The 26,790-nt window shown below is 43.3% G+C and overlaps 3 protein-coding genes across 3 annotated transcripts; all 3 read right to left on the reverse strand.

Moving 5' to 3' along the window:
* Nucleotides 1–1,912: 1,912 nt before the first annotated feature.
* On the reverse strand, nt 1,913–11,720 carry LOC124686389 (probable protein phosphatase 2C 37). The gene is made up of 4 exons (XM_047220342.1): nt 11,583–11,720; nt 10,965–11,333; nt 9,517–9,622; nt 1,913–2,262 (listed from the first exon to the last, which is right to left on the reverse strand). The coding sequence occupies exons 1-4, from the start codon at nt 11,697–11,699 to the stop codon at nt 1,913–1,915; spliced, it is 942 nt and encodes a 313-aa protein (XP_047076298.1). The 5' UTR covers nt 11,700–11,720.
* A 4,352-nt stretch (nt 11,721–16,072) lies between these two features.
* Nucleotides 16,073–16,570, reverse strand: LOC124687712 (transcriptional regulator SUPERMAN-like). The gene has a single exon (XM_047221465.1). The coding sequence runs from the start codon at nt 16,568–16,570 to the stop codon at nt 16,073–16,075; it is 498 nt and encodes a 165-aa protein (XP_047077421.1).
* Nucleotides 16,571–20,261: 3,691 nt separating this feature from the next.
* Nucleotides 20,262–23,938, reverse strand: LOC124691717 (signal peptide peptidase-like 5). The gene is made up of 14 exons (XM_047224990.1): nt 23,766–23,938; nt 23,194–23,352; nt 22,985–23,096; nt 22,773–22,892; nt 22,469–22,620; nt 22,200–22,382; nt 21,973–22,007; nt 21,676–21,832; nt 21,544–21,597; nt 21,334–21,426; nt 21,110–21,252; nt 20,885–20,955; nt 20,657–20,740; nt 20,262–20,563 (listed from the first exon to the last, which is right to left on the reverse strand). Exons 1-14 carry the CDS (start codon nt 23,892–23,894, stop codon nt 20,415–20,417), a joined length of 1,641 nt encoding a protein of 546 aa, XP_047080946.1. The 5' UTR covers nt 23,895–23,938; the 3' UTR covers nt 20,262–20,414.
* Between the last annotated feature and the right edge of the window lie 2,852 nt (nt 23,939–26,790).

A 26,790-nucleotide genomic window follows, 5' to 3' on the forward strand; every position in this document is an offset into this window, starting at 1 on the left:
CAGCACGGCCACTCTTTTCCTACGCCTACATGGAGATCAGGGAGCACAAGATCGGGAGAGGCGAGCTGGAGTGCGCTCTGTTCCTGTTAAGTGATAGCGTTTGAAGAGTTGGAGACCCCTCCCTATCTATTCCTGAAATCTCACGGGCGGCAGCGTGCCAGATAAACGTTCCGAGCACACGCACTAGGCTACAACTATTATATTAGGTGTCGTTTTTAAAAAGCCGTAAAACCGTGCGGTGAAATTACAATTCGTTTTCACTTCTAAAATTCATACGACGAGATCTTCGAAACTAGACCACATTTTCATATGTTTCGACGAATTTTTTAACAAGCAATTTTGATGCGCGATAGAGCAACTTTGTTGTGCAGCAAAACAATTTTTGTGTGCGACAAAGCAACTTTTATGTCCTACGAACATGTACACTTTTTGGTACACGAAGACACAACTTTGGTGCCCGGCAACAATTTTCGTGTCCATCAGAGCAATTTTAATGTGTGACGAAGCAACTTAAGTGCCCTGCAGAGCAACTTCGGTGCCCGGTGACGTAGTTTTTGAACAATGTAGAGCAACTTTGGCGTCCAACCGAGAAAATTTAGTGTCCTGCAGAGCAACTTTGGTACTCGACAGAGCAAATCTGGTTTGTGATGGCCCACTTTTGGCGTCCAACGAAGCAACTTTGGTGTCCACCGAATAAATTTTGATGGATGGCTGAGCAACTTTGGTTTCTAGTGATACAACTTTTGTTGTGAATGTAGATTTACATTGTGCATCAAAGTTGCTTTGCCCCCGCACTAAAGTTGCATCGTTTTGCATTATAATTACTTCATCGCACGTCGAAGTTGCTTTACAAAACACTTCATCAAAATACATATAAATGAGATCTAGTTTTGAAGAGCTCACCGCAAGAAATTCAAAAGTGAAAGCGAATCCTAATTTTGACATCTGGTGCAAAAGTTATATGATTTTGAACATTTGAAAAGGAGAATTAATCTGAATTATTTCTCCTTCTGGAGTCTCCGGAATCTTTCCCTTTTTATCTTTTGAAGGATGGAAACACTAACTAACTTTTCTTATTTAAGGGTGTGCCAGGATTAACTAACGAGCATGCGCGTGCTCGCTAGACGCGTCCCTATTTATTTTCTTGATTTATCCTAGGTTTATTATTACTTTGCTCCTTGTAGACGGCTGCAAGACGGCTGTTTGGCCATGTCATCGCTGACAGTGGAGCCCAACCGCTAAAACGCTATGAGTTAACTATTGCGCTATTTGTTGCTGGCTGCCTCAAAAATGGTACTGACATGAAAAAATTAACAAAAAAGGTACTGACCCGTCGACTTCACCTTAAATGTGGTAGTTCCTTGTAATTTACTCTCGTGGCCATGGACGTCCACTCTACTTACTACTAAATTTGGTTCTCAGGCTCTTTTAGCATAATATAACCAACCAACCGTCCACCAAAGATCGAAAGGGATAATCTGAGTTCTGTTTGTGAAAGACTGCTGTAAAATCCAAGCTCCAAAGGAGATGATCTAATATCATCTGCCTATCCCCTCACTTTCAGATCAATGACAACCACACCGATGTTATCGGAGCTCCCCTTGTCCACAAATGGGACTGTATGAACATAAATGTCAGCATCATATTTTGTACATTTGCAATAACCATGCATCCATTTATAAACTCTCCTTATTTTTTTTCTCATATCCATGGCAATGTCGCCCAGTCTACTTGCTAAATTTGGTTCTTGGACTCTTTTAATACAGTAGAATATAACCAACCAACCAACCATCCTCCCACAGAACTATAGGAGCTAAAATATCCAAAGGACAAAGATAGTCTTGAGTTTTTGTTTGTGAAAGACTGCTGTAAAAACCAAGCTGTAAAGGAGATGATACGATCGATCATCTGCCTAACCCATCACATTCAGATCAATGACAACCACGCTGATGTTATCGCAGCTCCCCTTGCAGAGGGCGAACCTCGCCAGGACAGCAGCGGCGTGGCGGCACGGAGGCTCTGGCTGGTGGCCACCCGGTGCGCCGCCGCCGCTGCTGCGGCAGGCTTCATCGCTCCCAGCTGCATGGGCTCTCGTCAGGATTCCATCTTCCTTGCATTGCCGGGCGATGTCGCAGGCCTTCCTGTTGGAGATAGCGTCCCACAGCCCGTCGCTCGCGAGGATCAGGCAGTGGTCGTCGTCCGACCTTATGGTTATGGTGATTTCTGGCTCGCATATCACCTCAGGCTTCAGGAGCTCGTGCCCTGCAAGTATATTAGTAAACTGTCAAATGACACATAATACTCTAGCAAGTGTAAGAATGATATAGTGAAGAGAAATAATATGTTCTTATATGAACGAACTTTTCAACAGGAACTTAATTGGTTGTTTTATTTTATTTGTTAGAAGCAAAGCATGAGATATCTGTGTTTTTCTTCTCTTCCAAAATTATTTACATAAAAAAGCTCTGACATATTGATCAAAACAAGGCCTGCACATTATAGGTTTTAGAAATAAACAGACATGCCCTATGCACATGTATGAACTGTAATTCAACTTTTAGGGAATATAAGAAGTTAAGAACTATCATTATGACAGCAATGACGATGCAATACTAGTATACTACATAGTCACATCCTACCTAAAGATAAATTGTTAATAAGGTTCACGTTCTTTGGTTGATAAAATGAAATAAAGTTTTGTGACCATTAGAGCTGTCACATAAGTAGGACCTTGGAAGATTAACAAGTCTTCATAAGTATAGTTTCCAGACTAAATGCTCAGGGTCTAGTAAATTGTATTTATAGAAATACTGAATAAAAATTCAATTAATATCCTCCGCTACAAGAGTTATTGAAGTTCAACACATGTGGCTTCGTTACGTTCATGGAAACTCTAATTAATCGATGTAAATGATAAAATTGAAAAATCACGCTAAACTAAATAGTTCGGCAAAGAACTAGATCAAATAGTAGTAGTATGCAGAAACTGCCACTAATCAATGACTATCCAAGTTGCTTGCATTGTTGGGCTTAATATAAGACGATTCAAAGAGGAACATAGGAAGCACCTTCAGAATTTTATAAATATTTGATACCCTTTGACAGATCCAGGTATCACATGACATGTATTTCACAAAGCATGGGTTGCTGTGACTTATTTCAGTATCAAGTACAAAGTTTACTATTTTGGGTGACATGGTAAGCACATGAGTTTATAGGTAAATATCGCGAACTGCAGTGTATCAGGGAAAAAATACCTCATTAAACCTATGAAAAGCAAGTAAATCACTGAAGATATATACACAGAAAACCAGGGACACTAACATATATAGAAGAATATAACTGTACAAACCGATGAGAAACATTACTTTATGTGATTTAGTGGAAACATCTGGATTGGCAGCAGAAAAATAAATCATTCTTGTTTGGCTATTTTCCAATCATGTCAGAAATGAAATGAGTAATAGGGCATTCCTAAAGTCCATTGCAAATTTAAATAATAAACTGGACATGCATAAACGGAAATGTTAACACCTGCTCGGTAAATGACTTTGAAAAAATACACAAAATAGCATAATACTTATACACAGAGGAAGGCCAAAGCATAAAACTAGTGCATAAAGATGGTCAAATAATTCTCTTAAGAAATACCCATTTGGCCTTAATAAGGATAAACCATTTACCACATCAAATTATACACATGAATTTATAGACAGCGTGCAATCCATATTTTCTAATTTTGAATACTAATATACACAAAAAATTAAGTTGGTTAGATGAAAATAGTATCGTTACACTTGTCATAATTTTTTTACAATAATACTGTTTTTCATTAACATATTCATACATTAACCAAAGGTCAAATATATGTATCCGATACAATGTCAATATCCAAAAGTCATCTATTTCCTACAGTGGCGGAGCTTGCCAAGGATGGCTGGGGGGGAAGGGGGGGGGGGGAATGCAATTAAGGAGTTCTAGGGGGTGCCAAACACACAAAAATTCCTAATCTAACCTCTCCCAAAAGAATTTCCTTTTGAGATGTGCCAAATGGGCATTCCTACGACTCATTACACTCTATATGGACATTTCCAATGGTTTAGCCAATGGGAGCATGTTTCTTTGGCAGGTTCGAGACCTCACTGTAACCTAGACCTAGCCATAGCATGGGTTGAGCCAAGCAAAAAAAAAGGCCTGGTGCAAACAACTCAGACCCTAGCCCGGTTTGAGCCGACATCTGGCTGAAGAAAAAGGCCAAAGCACACCCCAAGCTGACATCTTGGGTGAAGAAACATGCCCGATCGAGTCTGGCACAAAAAAAGAAGCCCTATGAGCCTCAAGTTAGGGCTCCGTTGTAGGACACCCATATGTAAAGCACGAGCCTAACTTGGCTCAGCCCGACACGCGTGCTTGGAAAACGGGCCATAGCACGACTCAATAGTATGGCCTTTCCCTGCCCCGCGCATGATTTTCGGCACACACTTCTCATTTCCAGGCTTACTCTAACTGGTTGTGTAGACGAATTGTCCTTGCTATTATGAATCATATGGGTGGCACATAGGAAACGAAAACTAGGTAAACAATAATATTTAAACACAGACACAAAATTTGAATTCGACTTTCTGGTTTACCAAGATATACATGGACATAATTTATAGCACACAAGCCCGATAGAGTTTGTGAATCCATCGCAGATTTAGGTTAGAAAGGTTTTGCTTCTCGTTAGTGAGTGTAAGGTATTAGGCACTACGATGAAATACTTCCAAGGTTCGAAGTATATAAAATTTATTATATGTATGAAATATGATTAAAAATATAGTCTATCACCTAGGAATAGCCTAGTTGTGGGTTTTGATTTGGCACATATGCACTGCGCCATTGGGTCGATTCTTAGTGGAATATGGTTATTTTTGTAATGTCTATTATTGCATCCTCAAGGATATAGACCAAGTCTCACTCCGTCCCTCCTATGGGAAGTGTTCGATGTAGATATACAATAACTTCTCTTCCACTTAGATTATTGTGTTCCTACCTCTACATCGAACAAATGCACACACCACACAAGTTTACACAAGTCATAAGCACCATGAATGTGTTTGGTTCGACCTTTTACGTGTTATCCAATTACAATGTGATTTGACTACATTAACCACGTTTGGTTTGCTTGGCCGGGAAATAGATACAATGTAAACGGATTACAACACAACTTAAATCCGACTTCTCCCAACCCCCTCCATCAATATATATCGTTACCAAGAACCCAGCGATAGTTATGGCTCGTCTGGCCTCAGCCTACAATTCCCTCTGGTGTTTCTCCTGGTCATCACCGTACCGTCGACCATGGTGACCCTGGAGGAAGATCTCCCGCACCACGGGAAGATCAGTCATTAGAAGAGCACCGATGATCTCCTTCACTGATCGATGTTGGTGGCTCCCGATCTCCACATCGATCCCCGTGTCGATGATCTTTGCATCTAGCAACTGGTCGCGGGAAGGAGAAGCAACGACGTCGCATGCAGAGCACAAGTGGAAATGCGGGAGAGCCAGGAGCGGCTATTGACTCCTTCCGTGCTCCAGGTAGACCTTATTTTGCTAGGTCCCACACCGTTGTTCTGCACTTTGATACCATTACTGAGTGGAACCAAACAAAATAAGAAAAATTCCGTTACACCGCAATCCCATGGTAACATGATCCCATTACCGTTTATATTACCATTGATGGAAACAAACACATACCATGTCCACGAGACACAAAGTTTGGATAAAATATTATACAACCAATCATTTACTACATCATTGAGAAATGCCCATCCATTCCAAGATTTAAATTCCCATGCTGATCATCGTAGACAATGCTTCTTGTTCTCCATCTGACAAAGCTCAGTGCCCTTGTTAGATATATGTGAGGTCACATGAATGATAATTCACAAACATTAGAATCCTCCACTCGAAGCTAAGAGAGTCTATTAGTTTGGCATCTCCTTCACCTTTAGCCTTTTGTGATAGGGTACCTTGCAATTTGCTCCATCTATTTACATCATTGAGCAATACCCATCCATTACAAGATATAAATTCCACTGCAGATCATCGTGGACAATGCTTCTTGTTCTCCAACCGACAAAGCACATTGCCCTTGTAAGATGTAAGGGAGATCACATGAATGACAATTCACAAACATTAGAATCCTCCACTCGAATCTAAGGAAGTATGTCATTTTGGTGTCTCCTGCCCTCATTAGCTTTTTGTGATAGGATACCTTGCAATTGCCTCCATATGGTTATGCTTAACCTTTCACCAGTTTCTCAGTGGCCATAGGAAACTAATTAAGTAGATAACATGATGCATGATGTCGATTGTACTCCATTTCATCATCTTACTAGACAAGTAGACATTCCATTATGGGAAAATGTCCCCATATGGTTATGGTTTATCCGTCATCTTTGTCTTGTTTTGTTTCTCCCTCCACATCTCATAGTCATCCTTGTTCATCCATCTTGCTCCTTTCAAACCCAGGAACACATGTGTTCACATTCTATCATACAACCCGTGGAATTATGTACCACCATAGACCACAATTTGTATCTTCTCTCTCATAGGACAAAACCCTTCTCGCGTGTCGCCGAAAATACCTCCTCATATGATGTTAAGCATAGCATGTCGGATGAAGCAATTTAGGTTCAAATGACCCTTGTATAAAAGAACATTGTGAAAAGGGGATTAGTAAAGCCACCATGAGTGGCTAGACTGAACGGGAGATAGTCAATTAACCAACTCTAGCCCTTAGCTCCACTCTGGAGCCGAGGTAGAGATTTTCTCTAGCTCACCATCAAGATGCATGGAAGGTGAGAAATCTAGCAGCCTTCAGTACTCTTGTGGGGACTTTTGACACATCGCAACATATTGTGTTTGTGGTTAGATCAAATGTTTTTGTGACCACTTTCAACACATTGATGTGTAGAAAAATGGAACTTGAGAGGAATACCTACTAGGGATGGTCGACATATCTTCTATATGAATGAAGATGACAACTAAGATCAAATGAAGGTTGATAATATTCGATATGCTACAAAATAATTCCAATCATAGACTTGTCTAGGAAAGAAGAAAGGAGTAGAAGGATGAAAGAGAAGATGCACACCATAGAGAAAGAATGACCAACGCTGATGAGAGAGGCCGATTCAAGGATGTGCGACACACTGGGAAGTGCCTTCTGCATATCAAAGAAGCAACCTCCGACATGGACATACCAAAAGTTGATAGAAGCATTAACACGTACCTACCAAAATATTACCCATACATATCCGGATTCACACTCACCAAAAAAGAAGAGCATAGGGGGAGACACAAGCCTGCTCTTTTCATTAAGAGGGGAGAGTCCTCAAACTCGGGCCACTGGTTACATTTGCATGCATGCCTACCACTCAGCCATGGAGGAGTTCTCAAAAGTAGACCGTCAAACAAAGTGCTACGCTTAGGTGTATGCAATGCATAATTTCTTGGTAAATCTATTTTATATTGTTTCAATCGGTAGCTACGCACTTCTTCAAGCTTGATTGTTGGGGCGGTTTGGATGGTCGTGAACATGAGCGGCACACATATGTTGACTGGTGTTGGTCATATATACGCAGTAAGGTGCGCACACATATATGCAAGTGTGGTGCTTGGAACATTGTTTATAGATGCAACGATGGGAGATAGTCAACACCAAGACCATTGAGTATATACCCTTTGAGTTCATTATCATCAATGTTCTTTCCAACCGCAGTGAGCTCCATGGAGAAGCCTTTCATCTTGGTAATATATTGGCCAACCTTCATATCCAATTTCTTCGTGTTGGAGAGTAATCCAAGGAGAGTATTGATATGTGCCTTGGAGAGTGACGCAAAAAGCTCCCTAATGGAATACCACGTGTCAGCAGAATGCTCAAGGATGTTAGGGGACAAGGTTTTAAGTAACCAGCTCATAACTGTTGATCTCGGGCAAGCCACACAGACCATAGACAGGATTAGGAACCGTCGTGATCTTTTTGTCATTATTTTGAACTTCTAGGTTTTCAGGTGGTGCAACATTGGAGTCGTCTAGCAGCCCATGACAAACATGTCGTGGGCGGTCGGGACGAGTTGCAACTTCCATAAAGGAAAATTTTCCTTCGTGAGTTTTTCGGTGTGTGTCTGTGGGGGGGGGGGGGAGGCGCCAATTGCCATCGTGAGGAGGGCGAGGTTTTAGGAATATCGCCAACGATCAAGACCGAAGGGTGAGATTTTTGGAAGGTCTCCGATTGTAACCAACGCCGATCTTCTTATTCAGACGGTCAAGGGTCTTGGGGTTTTGGTGATCGAGAGCTGGATGATAGGAAAAGGTTGCTCTTATACCATGCAAAATTGAATGCTCAAGCCAATTCAACCAAAAGTCTAATCTGATAGAAGAGACTAGATAATTATATTCAACAAATCTAACTAACTAAAACAAATCTCCATCTAGTCACCCTAGATTGTTAACTTAGACGCCAACCGGCTAGGGAGGGATGAACTCACAGTTCATATGGTGTTTAATCTTCCTAATAATTAAGCAAATTGGTATTTCCCAACTGGTTATCTAGCAGGCTACTCATGTGGTGCCAAGTAATTAGCATGCACTCGATAGTCATGGTCTTATATATTCGCCCCATCTATATCATCTATAATCAGATACAGAAAAAGCAGCCGGACATGCAAATCTCCCATGCGCCAAAAGTGTAGAGAACACCATGCATCTATTATATTTATCCAGAACCTCGCTGACACGAAATATACCAGCTATAAATATATTTATCATAAAGCTTAATGCGTGCCATTTTCATAACCGTTCTGATAAAAAAACTTATAGGACATTTTATTCTAGCGCGTAAAGCTTGAACGATGGGTCCAATCTCAAAAGGACTGTTCCGGTTTAATAGGCTTGCTAACTCATTGTTTTTTTGTCAGATAGTTCCCAATTGTTATAGAGTGATTTGGAGAAATTTTTATTCTTATCTCCATTATAATATAAAATATACACCACAAAATAAATCTTCCCTTTTTGAATAGTATTTGCTTCTATAACTTCTTTTCCTACTCATCCGATGTTTGTGCATGGGCTACCTACTAACAAAAAAAACACCTTGTGAAATTAGTTGAGAAATGAGCTTTAATTTATCAGCCTGTGGTGTAAATCAAAGACAAGGGCAAATGACAAATGACAGAGAAAACAAGACGCCCAGTGACTCTTTAGCACCCTTGGAATCCAGGTGGAATCCTATATTTCTTTACGATACAGGTATGACCTAATCACCCTATGTAAACCATTATGGTCCTACTTGCAAGACTTAACGCTCCTATACAGCTGCCTCCGACCAGATTTTGCATGCGAATAAAAGGAGCATGCTCTCTCACAATCCTTGAAAAAGCATGCTTTCTCACAATCTATATTGAGACGCATGAATAATGATGAAGAATATATGCATGATGGTAGAGCGTGTACATAGATATACATACATACCTAGTGCGCGGGACATGGCGAGGACCCCTCTGACACGTGGCCCATCGATGAACAGAACCCGGCCGCCAGCAGCTTCGATGCGCGCCATCTCGTCTGGCCGGTCCGGCTGTACATTTCGATCATTCACATCAGTTAATTAGTAAAGGAGATTTTAATTAGGAACGGAAAAGATTAATTAAAACTGCCATATACGGAACGACAAAGACAGAAGTTGCCACGTGGGATGTGACATCATCGCTGAGGAAATCGCTCGTTGATGCAGTATCGCTCGTTAGGATTTAAACCAGATTTTCGTGTAATTTAATTAGGGGATATAAAATACATCATGAACATAGGCAAACCTTCCCCATCTCGGATCACTCGTGCTAGCTGAGTGGCACACACCACAAGTAAAGCATCAACTGTTTGCATGCCACGATTGTAACAGATTAACCAAGTCTAGAAGAAGCAAAGCAACTCCAGATCAGTTGGCTCATAATCACGATCAGTTTGGCGCAGGTTTTTTTCTTGGCTGAAATCTCCGAAATCTTCCCAGGTTTTCACAGTATCCACCAGTATAATAAAAAATATCGGGCAATTTTTTTTAACTTATATAATTTTTTTTGGATAAATTCTAGATTTTGTTCAAAAAATCTTGGACCGATATTTCTATGCCCATGAGTCTTTTCAAGAACGAGAAGAAAACTTTGGTTTGGTGCACTAGCGAAGGATATCCAAGCCAACCAAAGTACTCTCTCCTTTTAAAGTTATGATGCATAAGTCAAAGTCAAACTTTATAAACTTTTACCAAATGTATATAAAATAATGTTAATTAAATATTATTAGAACCATCATGAAATATATTTTTATATTATATACATGTGGTATTACAAAAGTTAATATATATACACACACACATGGTTGATTCAAACTTTGTAAAATTTGATTTTGATCCAAACTAATACGCATCCTAAATTTAAAAGGAGTACCAAACCTAGTTCTCACTCTACCAAAAAACAAACCCGTCTCTGACTCATCTCTAAAGCGGGTTCGAACCGTCTCAAAATGTAAGGCGCGGATTAGACAAAAGTCAAAATTTACTAATTTTGACAGAATATTTAGGTAAAAATATCTACAGCTACAATATTAAAAGGTTATTTTAAGAAAATGAAAATATGTTTGATGGTGAATCTATTGATATTGATTCAGTAATATAATTATTAATATTTTTGTGTATAAACTTGATCAAACTTAGAAATCCTTCACTTTTAAGAAACCACGCCTTATATTTTAGGACGGAGGGAGGGAGTAATACAGTAGTGTGTGTCTACTCTCTTTCTAGAATGACTATCGGGCGTTGATGGCCTTAGACCCACGTCGCACAGGGTCAACAACTGTACCGTCAACTCTAGTTGACTATCTCTTGAGTCGAATGATCAATCAGGGGTCAACTGGTCAAGTGTGTGTACCTTCTGGTCCACGGAGAGCGGGACGGCGTCCAGGCCCCGGGAGAGCACGGCGCGGGAGTCGCCGCAGTTGGCGACGATGACACGGTCGCGGACCAGCAGCGCCACCACGGCCGTCGACCCCACGATGATGCACCTCTCCCCAGCCGACAGCGGGCACGCGCACGCGCCCTCCGCCGCCGTGGCCACGCGGCCGCACGCGCACGCCGCCGGCGCCAGCGCGTCCACGCGCGCGAAGCTCCGGGACAGCGCCGTGCGCCACGCCCGCTCCTCGGCCCCTTCCTCGTCGCGATGGGCCAGGTAGTCCTCCGCGGCGATGGCCAGCTCCTCCGCGAGGATCGCGTGCATCTGCTCCTTGCACAGCGCCGCCACCTGCGCGCGCGCGATTGTGTGTAGAGACGAAAAGAAGTTAAAGCAAAGGTGAAAACGCACGCACGGCGGTTGGATTGTAGTGTGGTATACTGCTACGATCTGGACAAACAATGCTAGTACAATGGAAGTATGAAACGTAAAATCTTTTCTATGGCAATGCAAAATGATCAAGATATAATTTTGGCTATTTCACATGCAGGGTAATTAATCATAGGAGGTGGGGTGAATTAAGACGGGGAGGTGACGTACGTGCGGGCCGCCGTGGCCGTCGAAGACGCCGAAGAAGTGCATGGGTTCGCCGCCGGCCCAGACGCAGAAGGATGGGTGCAGCGACACGGTGTCCTCCATCTTCCTAAGCCGCCCCATCAGCGCCACGGAACCGAACCGTACCGGCAACGGCCCCGCCGCCTCCACCGCAGACGACGAATCACCTGGCAGCAGCGCCGCCGCGACGTTGATGACGGCAGCGGCAGCAGCAGCGGTCTCCTCGGAGCCGGCGGACGTATTTGCAACGTCGTTGGCCGGGGTGAGGCGACGGCGCCTGGTCGGGCGGCATTCAGCGGCGTGGTCGGTTCCCTCGGCGCCGGCGCCGGGACCAACAGGCAAGTCGACGTTGTTGACGCCAGCGCTGGCCATCACGCACTGGAGGAGCTAGCAGGCGCGCGCGTCGATCCGGAAGCAGCAGCTAGCAGAAGAGAGAGCAGAGAGAGCAGTGACCATGGCGGCCTGCGAATGAATCTACATATAGCTGCAAGCTGCATCGTCGTCGTGGGAGTGGGGCCCACATGGGGTGGCGACGTGTCCAGGCACCGACGCGTGGCATGGGAGCCGAGGGAGGAAACAAATCGGTGGGTCGATGGATCGTCGCGTGCGCGGCGTTGCGGATGCGTTTTTTTTTTTTTTTTTTTTTTTTGCGAAACACAGTACAATCAAAGACGCTCATACATACGCGCACACACTCATCCCTATGAAGGCACACATGCACACCCTACCCCTATGAGCACCTCCAAGAGACTGCGTTGAGGACGATCCGCGGTCTTGAGATTGACGAAGTCACCACGGCGCTCGCTATCGACGGAACGTCGCCTCCCACTGAAGAATATTCGCTTTATGAGACACCAAAGTGTCAAATCTGGGATTTGAACTCTGGTGGGCTGGGGGTGCCACTACCCTCCTAACCATCCAACCACAGGTTGGTTCTCTTGCGGATGCGTTTCTTTTGCGATCTATCCTCAGTTTCGCGTCATATCGATTGCTTCCACGCATAGCCATAGCCATAGCCGCAGCCCTTCCGTTACCATTTCTAAAGTTTGGACACAGATGTCAGGTTCTGAAACTTTGTAGACCATATGCAAAATTTCAGTGGTTTACATCCGCACCGAAAAGATGATGTAACAAAGGATTGTTTGGTTGTGCAAGATGTTGCAGATGTGATCTTGTCTTTTCTTAGCCTTTAGTTTGCTTCATCAATTCTTTTCTTGGAATAGCCTTGTACGTGTGTGTGTTCCGGTGTGTTTCTTTCTACTTTCTCTGGATCGACTTAACAAGCGCGCACGTAATTTAAAAATGCTTTCATTTCGCCACTATTTTGGTTAATAAAATATAACTAGTGAAAAGGATGCATGAAAGGATATGCATCCATTGATCACGGTTAATTACTAGTAGTAAGTACTGAAACGACAAGCCAAAGACTTCACGATCCAAATGGATTCCTATATAACAAATCAGTGGGTTAGCCCGGCATCTCCGATGCGTTTCTTCCCCTTTTTCTGATGTTATCTTAACTGTCTTCACTGATTTCTTCCTCGAACACACATTTTGTTTTCTTTTTTCCTTTTTTTTTGTTGTTGAAAGGAGGCCCGAAAGGATATGCAACCATTAATTGATGTTGATTACTTCTTGCTATTGAGATGACAAGAAAAAAGCTTATATGGCATGGTGAAAAAAAATATTTATGAAAAAAATATGTATTGCAAAAAACCACCATTGTATATTTATTTATTTTCACACAAGAGCTTTCCTTCTAGGAAAGTGTCTTCATTTTTGGTTACCGAGGACCGGCTTTGTATCATTTTGCCAAATAGACCTTCACGAGTGTTTTGTTCATCGGTTTTGATTTTTGTCAAACAGATAAACTCCTTTGTCGGGGAAAGTCATGTTTTCCCTCTAACGATGTGAGGCGGACTTCAAAATAATAAAATTGTAACACTCAACATAAATCATTGTCTGCTTTTGGCGCCTTACAAGGGACCTCTTGGGTGCACGCCGGCCGAGACTGGATCATATGTGCCCGAGCACTTTGCGTATGTGCAAAATTTATTGAGCACATTATTGTACTTCCACAAAGAAAAGGTGATGTAACAAACCATCGCTTGCTTATGCACGGTGTTGCAGATGTGTTGTTGTCTTTTCTTAGTCTTTGATTTTCTCCATGAATTCCTTCCTCGGAATAACTTTCCCATGTTTCTACTTTCCTTTCTAACTAGTGAAAAGGATGCCTAAAAGGATATGCAATCAATTTCTTTTGTGAATGGATATGCAACCGTTGATCATGGTGCATTACTAAAAATTGTACTGAAAGGAGAAAATAAAGGCTTTACAATCCTGATGAGTGAATTCCTTGGCAGGGAGATGTTGTAACATGTTAGTGGGTCATCTGGCATCACGGATGCATTTCTTATCCTTTTCTTGATTTTTTTTTTTTTTTTTGCGAAACACAGTACAATCAAAGACGCTCATACATACGCGCACACACTCACCCCTATGAACGCACACACGCACACCCTACCCCTATGAGCACCTCCAAGAGACTGCGTTGAAGAATTGATCCGGCGGGTTCTTATCCTTTTCTTGATTTTGTGTTAATTTGCTTGATTTCTTCCACGGACACACATTCTATTTCCATTTTTATTTTTTCATTTAAAGCAGGCCGGAGAGGATATACAACCATTAATTGTGGTTGATTACTTCTTATTATTAAAATGGCAAGATAGACTCTTATATGCCATTGTAAAAAAACATTTAAGAGAAACAATTTGTGTTGCGAAAACCAGCTTTGCATATTTTTTTTGACACAAGAGCTTTCCTTCTAGGAAAAATCTTGTGTCAAAAAAAAATTCAAAGTTAGAAGGCTCCCTCTTTGGCTATTGAAGCTCATACTACCGCCATCCCAAAGCTTAAGGCATATATTATCTTTAGAAAGTCAAACTATGTCAAGTTTGACTATGCTTTTACGAAAAATCATTAACATGTAAAATACAAAACTATATCACTAAATATATAATGAAATATATTTTCGTATGGTATCTACACAATATTATATTTGTTGATAGATTGTTCTAAAAAATCAAACTTTACTTGGTTTGATTTAAAAAAAAATATAAGCCTTAAGCTTTGGGATGGAGGTAGTAGTAAAGTTTCAAAATGAGTTTTTGTGATATGGTGCATGGATATGTTATGTTGTTGGTTCAAGCATAACTACATGTGTGTGACATTTCAATAAACTACACGATACTTTGTTATGCAATGATTCTTACATCATAACAAGGAGATGATGCAATACGATGATGGTTTGTGCGTGGTTTTGAGGATAAATTCTTGACTTTTCTTTGTTTTTGAATCTCTATTTTTATTCATCAATTCCTTCCCCACAATAACCCTTTTTTGCCTTGGTTATTAATGGAAGGGAGGCGAGAGAGAATATGCAACCATTGGCTAAGATTAATTGCTGGTTAGAATTAAAACGACAAGTTAAGGCTTACATACAACATTTAAAGAGAATGCTTTAGAAAATAAAAAAAAAGCATTGTTGTTACCATGTTCCGAGAAACATCTTAATGTATATAAGGCACACGTGTCGTAGAAATTCTTTATCTTTTTGTTTCTCAAGATGAAAGTTGATTTTTTTTTAAAAAAAAAGTGGCATGCTGGAATGATGTTGCCTTTACTCGTACTTGTTTATTTTCATATATATTTCGCATGATTAGCTTGTGTCCTATTTGGAAAAATAATGTCACCACATTGATAAAACCTCCCTTCATGTTGCCCCCAATTTATAGTAGAATATTGCAGGTAAGCCATCATAGCCAGGCGCCTTCATAGGAGCAAATTTAGAAAAGATTATCAAAGAATTATCGGTATAAAGTATAATTCATATCCACAGTGACTTTTTTGTCAAATAGCCCCACCAATGCACCGGGTTAGAAATTTGGAGATCTTTTGTATAGATCCTTACATAAGGAGGTCGTCCTGAGCTCCATATTGGTTGGTGTGTTAACAATAACATAGAGACCGTTTTTCAGTTTTGTTATGCCATTATTCCTCGCTCGCCAAACAGCTTTATTACGAAAAAAACTTCATGATGAAATTATATATATGAAGACAATTAAACAAGCTGGCTCGTAACATTAGCACCACAAATTGAACTTTTCTTTGCTCTTGACCTGATACTGCAGTCGTCCCAGCCGGTCCCTAAGACCGTTAATCGATTGCCAACCAAGCAACCAACTAAAGCTAGCTCAGAGCACTTCTTAAATTTAGAAGTGTTCTTGTATTTGAGCAAATCTTTCTAAAAACTTAATTAAAGATACATAGCTAAAACAAGAAAAGAGAAATAGCCGGCACCATCAGTACTCGGTTCATCACTAGCTAGATCGCTCCTACAGTCCTAGTTAATGTCCTACTACCCATGCATGGTCACGAACATACGTTTGCCATTGATGACAATGTGTGAAGATGAGTCAAGAGCAACCAAGCCTGAGCTCAAGATCCAAACCTCCACCTCCACCACCATCACCGAACCCTCCTCCGACACCAAGCTCCACGTTCACCTCCAACGCAGCAGCCTTCGCCGCCGTTGACGTGGCAGCGTCCGCCGCCGCCGTGGAGAAGAAGCTGTAGACGGCAGGCGGAGTCCTCGTCGTCGCCGTGTCGCTGCTGCAATGGTACTGCGCCGGCGCGAAGTTGAGGTTTGGAAGCACCCGGTGGGCGGCGGCGCAGGAGTAGTAGTAGCACAGCCTGGCCCTCTCCCTCCGGTGGACGTTCATGTGGCCTCCCAGCGCCTGCGCGGACCGGAACTCCCTCTTACAGTAGCCGCACATGTACGACGACGACGACGACCTCTGTCCCGCCACCGGCCACGGGACGCCGCCGCCACCGGCGAAGCTCCACGTTGCCGGCCGAAGCTGGCCGAGGTGGTGGCGGCCGTGGTCTCCTCCTCTCGCGCCTCCGCTGTCCATGGATCGATCAGCTACTTTGTGTGTCGACTGATGTGGTGTAGTGCAGTAGTGACTATGGCTTGGCAGAGCACGCGCGATAGAATGGGCGTATATATGCTACTCGATCCAGTGGCCGTATACACACTCGACACTTGTTTTCTACCACTGCACACACTAGTCACTATATCACTCCGTCACAACTTGTATTAAATCAGCTTGCTAGCTAGCTCGTTTTGTTGTTTTGGGGTAGAAACGATGGACAGATTGAAGTGACCGAGTGCACGCGGAGTGAGTCAAGGTATATTGGTAGGCTAGCGGTGATGTTGCAGACGAGATACCGTCAGAACGATGCTCTCCGTTTCAGGGAAGACTATGTGACATGTGTTGGCAACCTCTGCGGACTACTTTGCCTGACGACGAGACATAATGTGTACCCAAAGAGAGCATCTGAGTAGACGTAGTCCAGCTAGCTAGATCGATAGCTGCAAGCCTACATGGCCAAAGTGGCAAAAGGCGTTAACTATGCTCGGAAAGCGTACGCAGCATTTGCCCTCAATTTGCTGCCCTTGAGTTTGACCGCAACTATAGCATCTCATTTTTCTTTCTTCTTCTTTCTTTTCACACATGGAAATACCAGGTGTCATGCAAGCATTAACTCATGTCCTGCATCCTGCGGCTGCAACATATCACGTCAATCTTGTCATGTCACGAAGCATTCAAGCAGGCGCAGCCGAATACTACCTTTCGTCAACGCATCGCATGGATGGTTCTTTCACACTCACTGGCTGAAGCCTCAAGGCATTGTACCCCATTGGCCAGCACTAGACATGTTTGGGCGCTGGTATGCATGATGATACCACACAGGCGAAGTAGGTTTTGCTATATATGTGTGTGCATGTAAATCTTTGGGTTCTACATTGAAAAAATGTATACTTCTGCAGATTCTTGAGGCTACAGCAACTGAAGAACAGAGATCACGATGAGTCTCCATGCAGCTACACTTTTGTTATCTCGACGTATAAGCTTGCTACCTACAATACAAAATACACAATGCTTGTCTTTGCTCAAGATATGACAACATAAACAAATTGCCGGTCGAATTTTTGTTTCTTATTGCAGCATTGCTTTAGCCTTTAACTGTTGCCAGGGCCTTCACTGAACTGCAATTTGATTTGATGCAACCAAGCAGCAGGATGAAGACGTACAAGGACGGATAGTTTTCCTTTCCACCTGCTCACATCAAGATTTAAAGAAGATGATAGCTGCTAACTTTTTTTCCAAACCATGCATGCTATCGAATGAACTAACAATCATTCAGTTAATAGGAAATCCGTTTTGCTTAGCATATTGCTAATATAATAGGCATAACGCTCATAGTTTCTTTCCAGGTAATTTACATAACATAGCATATAGCAGCAGAAGGAACAAAGAAGAGGGCAGCAACTCAAAGCACAATTCATAGCAGAGCAAAAAAGAATAGCAAACTAATTCATTGAAGAGGATGATCTGACCTGAATTCCCTGGCTAGCTATCACTATTCACTATCATGCACTTCGTCCCTTCCTCGATCTACTTTTTTTCGTCGCCGTGCTTCTTATTCCTTTGTTTTCATCTCCTGAACCGGATGCAACGGCTACTACTTCTTGCTATGCTCTGCCGCCATTGTGTGGACTAGACAAACAGATAAAATTAAGATGGGTCAATAGGAGGGAATCGCAAATTAAATAAATAGACAAAACATTGCAAGAGTTGTAGTTTACCTCCAGATACGATCAACTGATGGGACGGTGTATCCCTCACCCTGACGGTGTCCTAATCTGCTATTTGCCGCACTAGCTTCTCCTCATGATCCCTCGGCACAGGTGTCTCCTCCGTGTATCACTGAACTAGTAATTAGAGGCTCAGATAAATTTGCAAGCATCCTTAAAATGCTGCTAAGTGTTTTATTGCATACATACCTGCTTCTTGAGCAATGATCTAGCATCATCAGGCGCTTATGTGCTGACATGGTGGTAGGGCCCTACGACCGTCATCCCTCAGGCGGCACCTTCATCTCTAGTGGTAGTGAGAACCTGGCTGTCTGAAGCAGCAGCATAGACTAAGGGTGTTTTGAGCACACCCTCCCATGCGCCATGGTTCCACAGATCATCTATTACCAGTAACGTCTTGTGGCCAATCAAGCCAATCCTTCAGGGTTCGATGAAGGGTGTGCATTTGCAGCAGACTGGTGATCACCTTTGATGATGGCTCTTCTCAGCAGCTAAGCCTCGCTGAGGTTTCGGTCACCGCTCAACCATATTTTTTTTTCTGAACTCACCTTCGATGGCCTCATCATTGAAGACCTTCTAGGTGAGTCGTCTTGCCAATCCCGCCAACACCTACGATGGCCTCCTATATGCACAATCTGGGACACATGTGTTCTTGTGTCTTCTTCAATGTGGTTCCCAACAACACCCGACTGGTTGACCTCCCCTGACATCCCACGCCTAGGATTGCCATGACAATTTGCGTGCACCTTTCTACTATGCTCCTCATAGGACCTGATAAAGCCGCACTCCACTCCTTGATGGTGTCGGAGCCACAGGTTAAGCACCTTGATGTGGGTCCCAATTTCGTGAGCATGGGAGGGATTCTGCATGCAGAAGAGCAAGGGATTGAAACACACTGCATCAATGGAGGATGATTGTCAGGGACTAATATGGGTATGGAGTAGTGGGTTATTAGCTGTAAGGGTAGTATCGGTATTCCACCTATGTTGTCATGTTGTAGTTGGTTAGGTCTATATAAGCCTACCCTTGTATCCCCTTGCAATCAATCAAGAAATATGAAACCTAATTTTATCTTTTATTTCTGCAATTTATCTTTTATTTAGTTCTAGCAATTTACCTCTTTTATCTCGAATTCTTCTCAAATCTTTGTTCTTCGTGATCCTCTTCCGATCAGATCCACCGGGATCCTGACAATGATCCATGCTCCATGGCCTTGAGATGGCACAGGTTGGCGGCTTGAGCTGCCCTCACCCACTCTCAGACGCTCTCGTCGGCGATGTTCGATCCAATCAGCGTCGGTGAGGAAGTTCTTGAGGTCCAAAAGCTTGTCACCCATCTTGTTAATCTCGCGAGGAGACGTCCAGCATCTCCCCACCTCATATTCTGCTACCTGAGCGAGCAAATGACCCAAATAGGACGCAAATGCATCCAGCACTATCACCATTAATTATATTTGCTGGAGTTTTCTGTGATAACAAAGGTACAGGTAAAATTTAAGTAGGACAAATAATTAAGGAAAATAAGGAAGAAGCTTAATTGACTAGGTGTAAAGAGAGAGACAAATTAAACCTGAACCGACCTTTGAGATGGATGGATGGTCTGTTCACTCAGCTCCAGAGAGCATCTCAATTCTGATGAAGAGCAACTCAGCTCCTATCTGTAAAAAACACCAGCTACATAATAATATTTGGGTGGATGAGGATAAGATAAGAGAGTACAGACTTCTAACAAGTCTACATATTCTCCTCTGTGCAAAGAGACCATGTGATCCTCTTAAGTTCTCAGGGAAAATTCTTCAGAAAACAGCCAGGGCACGGCCCTGAACTCCGATTTGTCGACAAGGAGCTTCTATGTACTTTCCTTCTTTCGTTTTTTTTTTCTTTTCATACAACACAAGGGGCTAGGATTATATTACAGGTAGCATCAAACAGCCTAGGAACATGTGTGGAGCGAAACATTTATTTACCAGCAATACATAGATATTAGGAATACATAGGATCAAGATCAGATACTACGAGTACTTCCTCTCCTTCCTACGAGGGCAGTTACAGTTACATTTACAGAGCAACCAAGCCGCCAGCAGGTATCTATCTAATCTAAGAGGAAGATGGATCAGATACTGATATATCCTTGGCCTGATGAGGCTGCATCATCATATGCACATGAGTGCAGACTCTCTCTGGCTCTCCCTTGAACCACAGATTCCGAAGCTCCCTTCTCTTCCACCCAAGCGATATCAACGTGCCTGAATTTAAGAACAGATTAGCTATCTTATTAATCCATGTCCATCCATGAACCAGGTGATAAATATAAATCGGTGGTGTTAGTTTCTGATTACCAAGTGTGAAAGGCACGATGTAGAGAAGAGCGGGCTGCCCATGCCCATCCATAAGGTTCAACGCGACATACGTAATAAGAAGCCCTGATGTCGGTCAAAAGTGCCAGCAAGTCAAATAGCAGAAAATATAAAGCTCTCATTGTGTGTGAATGATAGAATAACTACTATGTGCATTAGATATAATAATGGCTTTTCTCTTTCTCAAGTAGGGGAGCATAGATCGCTTACCAGTGCCATAGGCCAAAGCTGACCACAGAAAGTAACCAGACCGCAAGCTTTTCTTCGCAGCCCAATCATATCTGCGGAAAAATTAAATGAAAACTGGATGCTGAGCTTGCTAACCACATAAACAACACACAGCACGGCATGTTAAAGCAGCTGTTCTAAATAGCAAACCCCGCATGCCTGCTCTGGTTCAAATGAAAAAATGAATGGAACCTTTGGCAAACTAACCTTAAGGCAAATGCAACTACCAGCCCAGGAAGAAGGATGTCACCAAAGCCGATGATACTGTATCCACCCCATGGATCAAACATCCGTGGGATTTTCAGCAACATGGGCACACCATCTTCATCGGTCTTATCACCACGTGCAACCTACGACAAGAATACCTGTATAACTAGCAAGACTAGATATGATGCCACCAGATAAGGTAACAGCCCGCCCATTATACGTACCGCAATCATCACACTCTCATGAAACCACCTCTTGGAGATGAATACCCAGAATATGTCGTAGAAGAAAGCACAACTGAGAAGAACTGAACCAACCTGATCGTAGCCAAAAGGTAAACGAGACACATGCCAAAACAAGTTGTGAAGGGAGCTCGTACCAAATCTGAGCATGATATAAAATCAACCCTCAAGAGTCAAGAACATGTATATTACCTTGAGGTTAGGTACTCTGACAATTTGGATAACAGTAACTATCAGTGCAATACCCTGAAGTACAGAGTCAGATATCAATTGATATGGTTGTTGCATTGAAAGGCGTGGAATACTACAGAAAGTTGCACTCACAAGAATATCTTGCCCAATCCAAGCATAGGGATACTGACGATAAACAGCCCATAGAACAGCAAACACAACACAAAATGGGGATACTGCCAGTGTAAGGTACGAAATAGCACCAAAGAATGGTACTTTCAGAAATGATTCCGCAGCAGATCTAAACCATCTGAAATATTCGATTATTTTGAATTAGTATAAATCTTTCACAGAAAAAGAATCAGTAACAAACTAATAGTCATCAAATAAACAAACAAAAGGGTAGTTTGAGATGTTCAAGAACAACTATGCAAGATAAAGCTCATGTACCTTGACAACAGAGCAACCAAGCATGTTTGCAGACCCTGCATAAAAAAAAGGCATTAGTTCACGAAAAAATACATTGTTGGTTCACTAGAGTAGCAACATATTATACTATTTGGTCATTTTATAGTATTTAGACCGTGAATGGACTAAGAGACTTTTATTTATTTATTGCTTCGGTAGCATCAACTTATTAGAACTATGGCAAAAGTTTAAGTCAGATAAAATTGCACCTCAACACCGCCGATGCAGAAGATTACCACCAGTAGCTCAACAAACCAGGTAGACATCAGCTTGTAAAGCATTATTAAGAAGCATGATGCAATCACAACAAACATTATTGCTGATATCACGTTGATATCTACGATGCCACTAGAACCTCCGCCCTCAACATTCAGTGAGACTTCATGGCCATCCTTTTACAGTAAATGCACTTGTCAGTTCCATAATTTAAGTAGAAGATGAATAGAAACTAATCATCACGGAATTAGCAGATCCGAACCTTCAGGAGCTTCTCCTGTTCATTAATGGCTTCCCTAGAGCTCCATGCTGACCAGTATGATGCACAGAGGACAGTGCCGACAGCCATGAGCCAAAGAAACACCTCTGCAGTATCGACTACCGGACGATCTGGAGAGTATAGCTGCACAGAAACTACGGAAAGATACGAAGTTATGTCAGTAAGCTATTTTAGGTAGAATACATAACCAAAATCCAAGTTAAGATAAAGTCAAAACCAGCCAGATAACAGAAGCAAGTACTAACATTTCAGGGGCAACAATGCCAAAAATGAGTTAGGGGTCTACCTGATTTACCATCGGTAACAAGCGAGTGTAAAGCGATGCCCGCATCTTGTGGCAAGAGAACTGCAGGTATGTGTATATCAAGCTCTGTCTCGTTCTTTTCACAGACCATCTTGTACAGCTCTGCAGGGTAGACAAAAGGTAATGAACACAGCTAGGATCAACCCTACATACAAGAAGCAATGCCTTGAACCATAGACAGAAAGGAGACTTACCGGTGCCATGGTTTATGATGAGTATACCAGAAGCACCAGCCGCCTCTGCGATCTTTGCTTTCTTCGTGAACTTGCATTTCCCCCTTTTAACTAGAAGGAGGCCTCCAGAAACCTAGAACAAACAAATGAAGCTGAGATTACTGGGATCCACAAGCGCTTGCACTGCTATCCAAGCAAATATAATTCTTGACCCGCTTGAGAAGGCAAACCTTTTCTTTTGGAGGACTGCAGCACTCAATTGGGTCCGCCAGAGTGAGCTGAGTTCGGTTTGCATATTTCTCCTTGGACACTATCTTGGGACCGAAGCGGGCGCCGACACCAACATACTCGTCTTTCTCTTTGCCGTCGACCCAGCTCTGCACTTTGACCTTGAACCAGTTCGAACGGCACGGTTTAGGAGAGGAATAGAATGGAGTGTGTACCACCCAAGTTTGAGTGTCGGCAGGTTAGAGAAATAGAATTAAGTGTATACAATGTAAGTATGAGGATGTTTATGATGAAATGAAGCTCTAGGAAGGAAGGTAACGGCAATCCAATAATACCATAGCTTATGCATCCATCCATTTACCAATTTGCAATCTAATTCGGTTCAATTGAAATTCCCCACCAGATGGGAGTTCATTTGGCTTACTAACCCTAGAACTTAAGGAGTACAGTAGCAATTAAGAGAGGAACAAGATAATTGGCCCGGGAAATCGGAATCTGGAAGTAAAACCGTGAATCCGAATAGAGCAAGAGAGGGGGGAGGAGAGCGCAGGGGGCATGGGAACAAGATAATTACGAGGACGAAGTCGTTGGAGCAGCCGGGAATCTTGGGGGCCTGGTCGTCCTGGTGGACGATGTCGCCGCCGGCAGCGGCCCCAGCCAGCGCCGACGCCAGCAGCACCGCCAGCACCGCCGTCGCGGCCATCCCCCTCCCTCCCTCTCTCGTGCAGCTGGAGATGGAGTCGCCGGAGACGATGATGGGGAAAGGAACAGCGGCAGCAGAAAAAGGTCTGACTGACAGAGAAGGTTAACACTCAAAACAAGAGAACATTGCTCAAAGCAAGACGATAAAAAATTGGAGAGTCTATTTGGCACTCGGTTATTTCTTAATTCGTCATAAATTCATTTGTCTTCCAATCACAAGATGAAACAGGGCATTTAATTGTTTTTATTACATAAAATGCCTAAGTTTGCATGTAATTTAGAATGTATACTGGCCAATTTAGATGTGATTTACCATGCATATATATGTAATTTGCATTATATACATATTGACAAATAATGTGATACAATCATTATATCTTATTGTTATCCTTACTCCCTAGCAATTAATGTAAATTATTTAATTTATAGTAAGAAATTAATTTGCTAAGAAAAGGCGTACAACGCATGAAATAGTTTTCACCTATTTTCTAAGGACGTGATTGGTTGCTTTTTTTTTAAGATAAAGCTGCGATCAATTAAACGGCACACTCAGGTGCTAAAACAGTTACAAGGAATTCGGGGGGATTAGGCCCCCAAACCACATTACACTTATTCTCGCAGCCATAACGAGCTAATACATGCGCTACCTTGTTACCAGTACGGCGCACGTGCCTAACAGAGTGATCGGCGAAGTTCTTCAGCATCGACTTTATTTCCTCGACTAAAGGTCCATGCATAGACCTGTCAACGTCGCAGCTTCGGATCTTTGCCACCGCACCTAGACAATCAGACTCCAGAGACACTTTACCCAGATTCAGCGATCTTGCCAGTATCAGCGCATGTTTGCAGGCCATGAGCTCGGTTCGCTCCGGATCCGGGGATGAGCGGAAAAAATGGCTTGCTCCTGCCAGAAAGCTACCATTGTGATCTCGCAAGACCACACCACACCCTCCCGTCCCATCCGTCGCCGAAAAAGCTCCGTCCACATTTAGCTTTGTCCAACCCATCTGTGGTGGAAGCCAGTGCTCCACCACCTTGGTCGCGCTCACTGCTCGCTCCGGTCTCAGTCCCTGCCACTCCTCCACAAGGAACAAAGATTTCCTTATGATTTCATGCGGATCAGCTATCTGCACCTCCTCTCTCGCCTCGTTGCGTGCTAACCAGAGCTGGTACAAAATCATGATGCAAAGGCACAGCTCATCCTCCTTCAATCCTTCATACCGCTAAACCACTCGAGCAGCCACCCATGCAGATCGCGATGGCGTCGCACAACCATCCTCGGACGCCGTAGCAGGAATCCTGTCTACGGACGAGCACACGCCCACGCCTCCGCTGAATGTGCGCAGTCCCAGAATCTGTGCATTAGCGACTCCCCTCGATCACAGACAATGCATCTCACACCCACTTTGATCTTCCTCCTATGTAACTCCTCTCCCACTGCCAGTCCATTCTTGACTAGACGCCATGCATGGATCTTAGCCTTCCCCGGAATATTAGCCGCCCACAGAGCTAGCCATCCCCTATGATCGTCCAGGTTGGTCGATGAGCTAGCTGTCCCTGAGCGCACCGCGTCAATATGCATCTTCAAATGGTATGCTGACCGTACACTGAAGACCCCGTTTTTGGTGTAATTCCAAGCTAAGTAATCCTCTGATCCAGCTCTACCTACGGGTATCTTCATTATGTCAACAACATCACCATCAAAGAAAATTTCACGCAGCTTCTCCTCATCCCAACCTTGCCCATCTTCCAGCAGGACTTCCTCTACTTTCCTGATCTCTGTATTCGGTTTATGCCCAAGAGGCCTCATCAGCCCATCCCTCGGTATCCAGTTGTCTGACCACACATCCACTGATTTCCCATCGCCTATGCGCCAAACCAAACCTGCCCGGAGCAGTTCTCTCCCATGCATAATACTCTTCCACGTATAAGACGCAGCTTTGGGACAACTTGCTGTCAAGAAATTCCCATCTCTGAAATACCTTGCACGGAGAACCCGGGAGCACAATGACATCGGCCTGGTAAGCACTCTCCATGCTTGTTTGGCTAGGAGGGCTTGATTGAAAACCGTGTAGTTGCGGAACCCCATCCCTCCTCTTCTCTTGGACGCACACATCCTCTCCCAACTTATCCAAGGAACCTTACGCTTCCCCTCAGCTGAGCCCCACCAAAACCCAGTGGCGACAGAGGTCAGTTTGGAACACGTTTTCTGTGACAGTTTGAAGCACCCCATTGGGTATGTAGGCACAGCCTGCAGGACCGACTTAATCAATACTTCCTTGCCCTCCACAGACAGGCCCTGACCTTTCCAGCCATGCACCTTACCCCACGATCGTTCTGGTAAGTGCTTGAACGCGCCCTCCTTCGATCGTCCCACCACCGTAGGGAGGCCCAGGTATTTCTCCGATAATGCTTCACAGCTGATCCCTATAGACGCCTTAAGCTCCGTCTTCCTTTCCGCAGGACACCCTTTCCCAAAGAAAACCGATGATTTGTCTCTATTGACTCGTTGCCCTGAGCTGACTTCGTATACCTGTAAAACATGCTTCAGCGCGTCCATACTCTCCCTAGTTGCCTCCAGGAAAACAACACTATCATCTGCAAAGAGTAGGTGTGTGACTGTTGGACCCAGTGGTCCAAAGCCAACCCCCTTGATTTGTTTCTCCACCTGAGCACGACGAAGGAGCGCGGAGAACCCCTCCACACAGAACAGGAACAAATATGGGGACAGCGGATCCCCTTGTCGCAAGCCCCTCGATGGCAAGAACATCTCAGAGATCATTCCATTTAACTTAACTGAGAACCGGGCAGAAGTGGCACATCTCATGACCATCGCTATCCAGCCCCTAGCAAACCCCATTTTCTCCATAACCCTCTCCAAAAACACCCATTCCACT

This window comes from Lolium rigidum, chromosome 2 (assembly GCF_022539505.1).
Source record: "Lolium rigidum isolate FL_2022 chromosome 2, APGP_CSIRO_Lrig_0.1, whole genome shotgun sequence".
Taxonomy (NCBI): Eukaryota; Viridiplantae; Streptophyta; class Magnoliopsida; order Poales; family Poaceae; genus Lolium; species Lolium rigidum.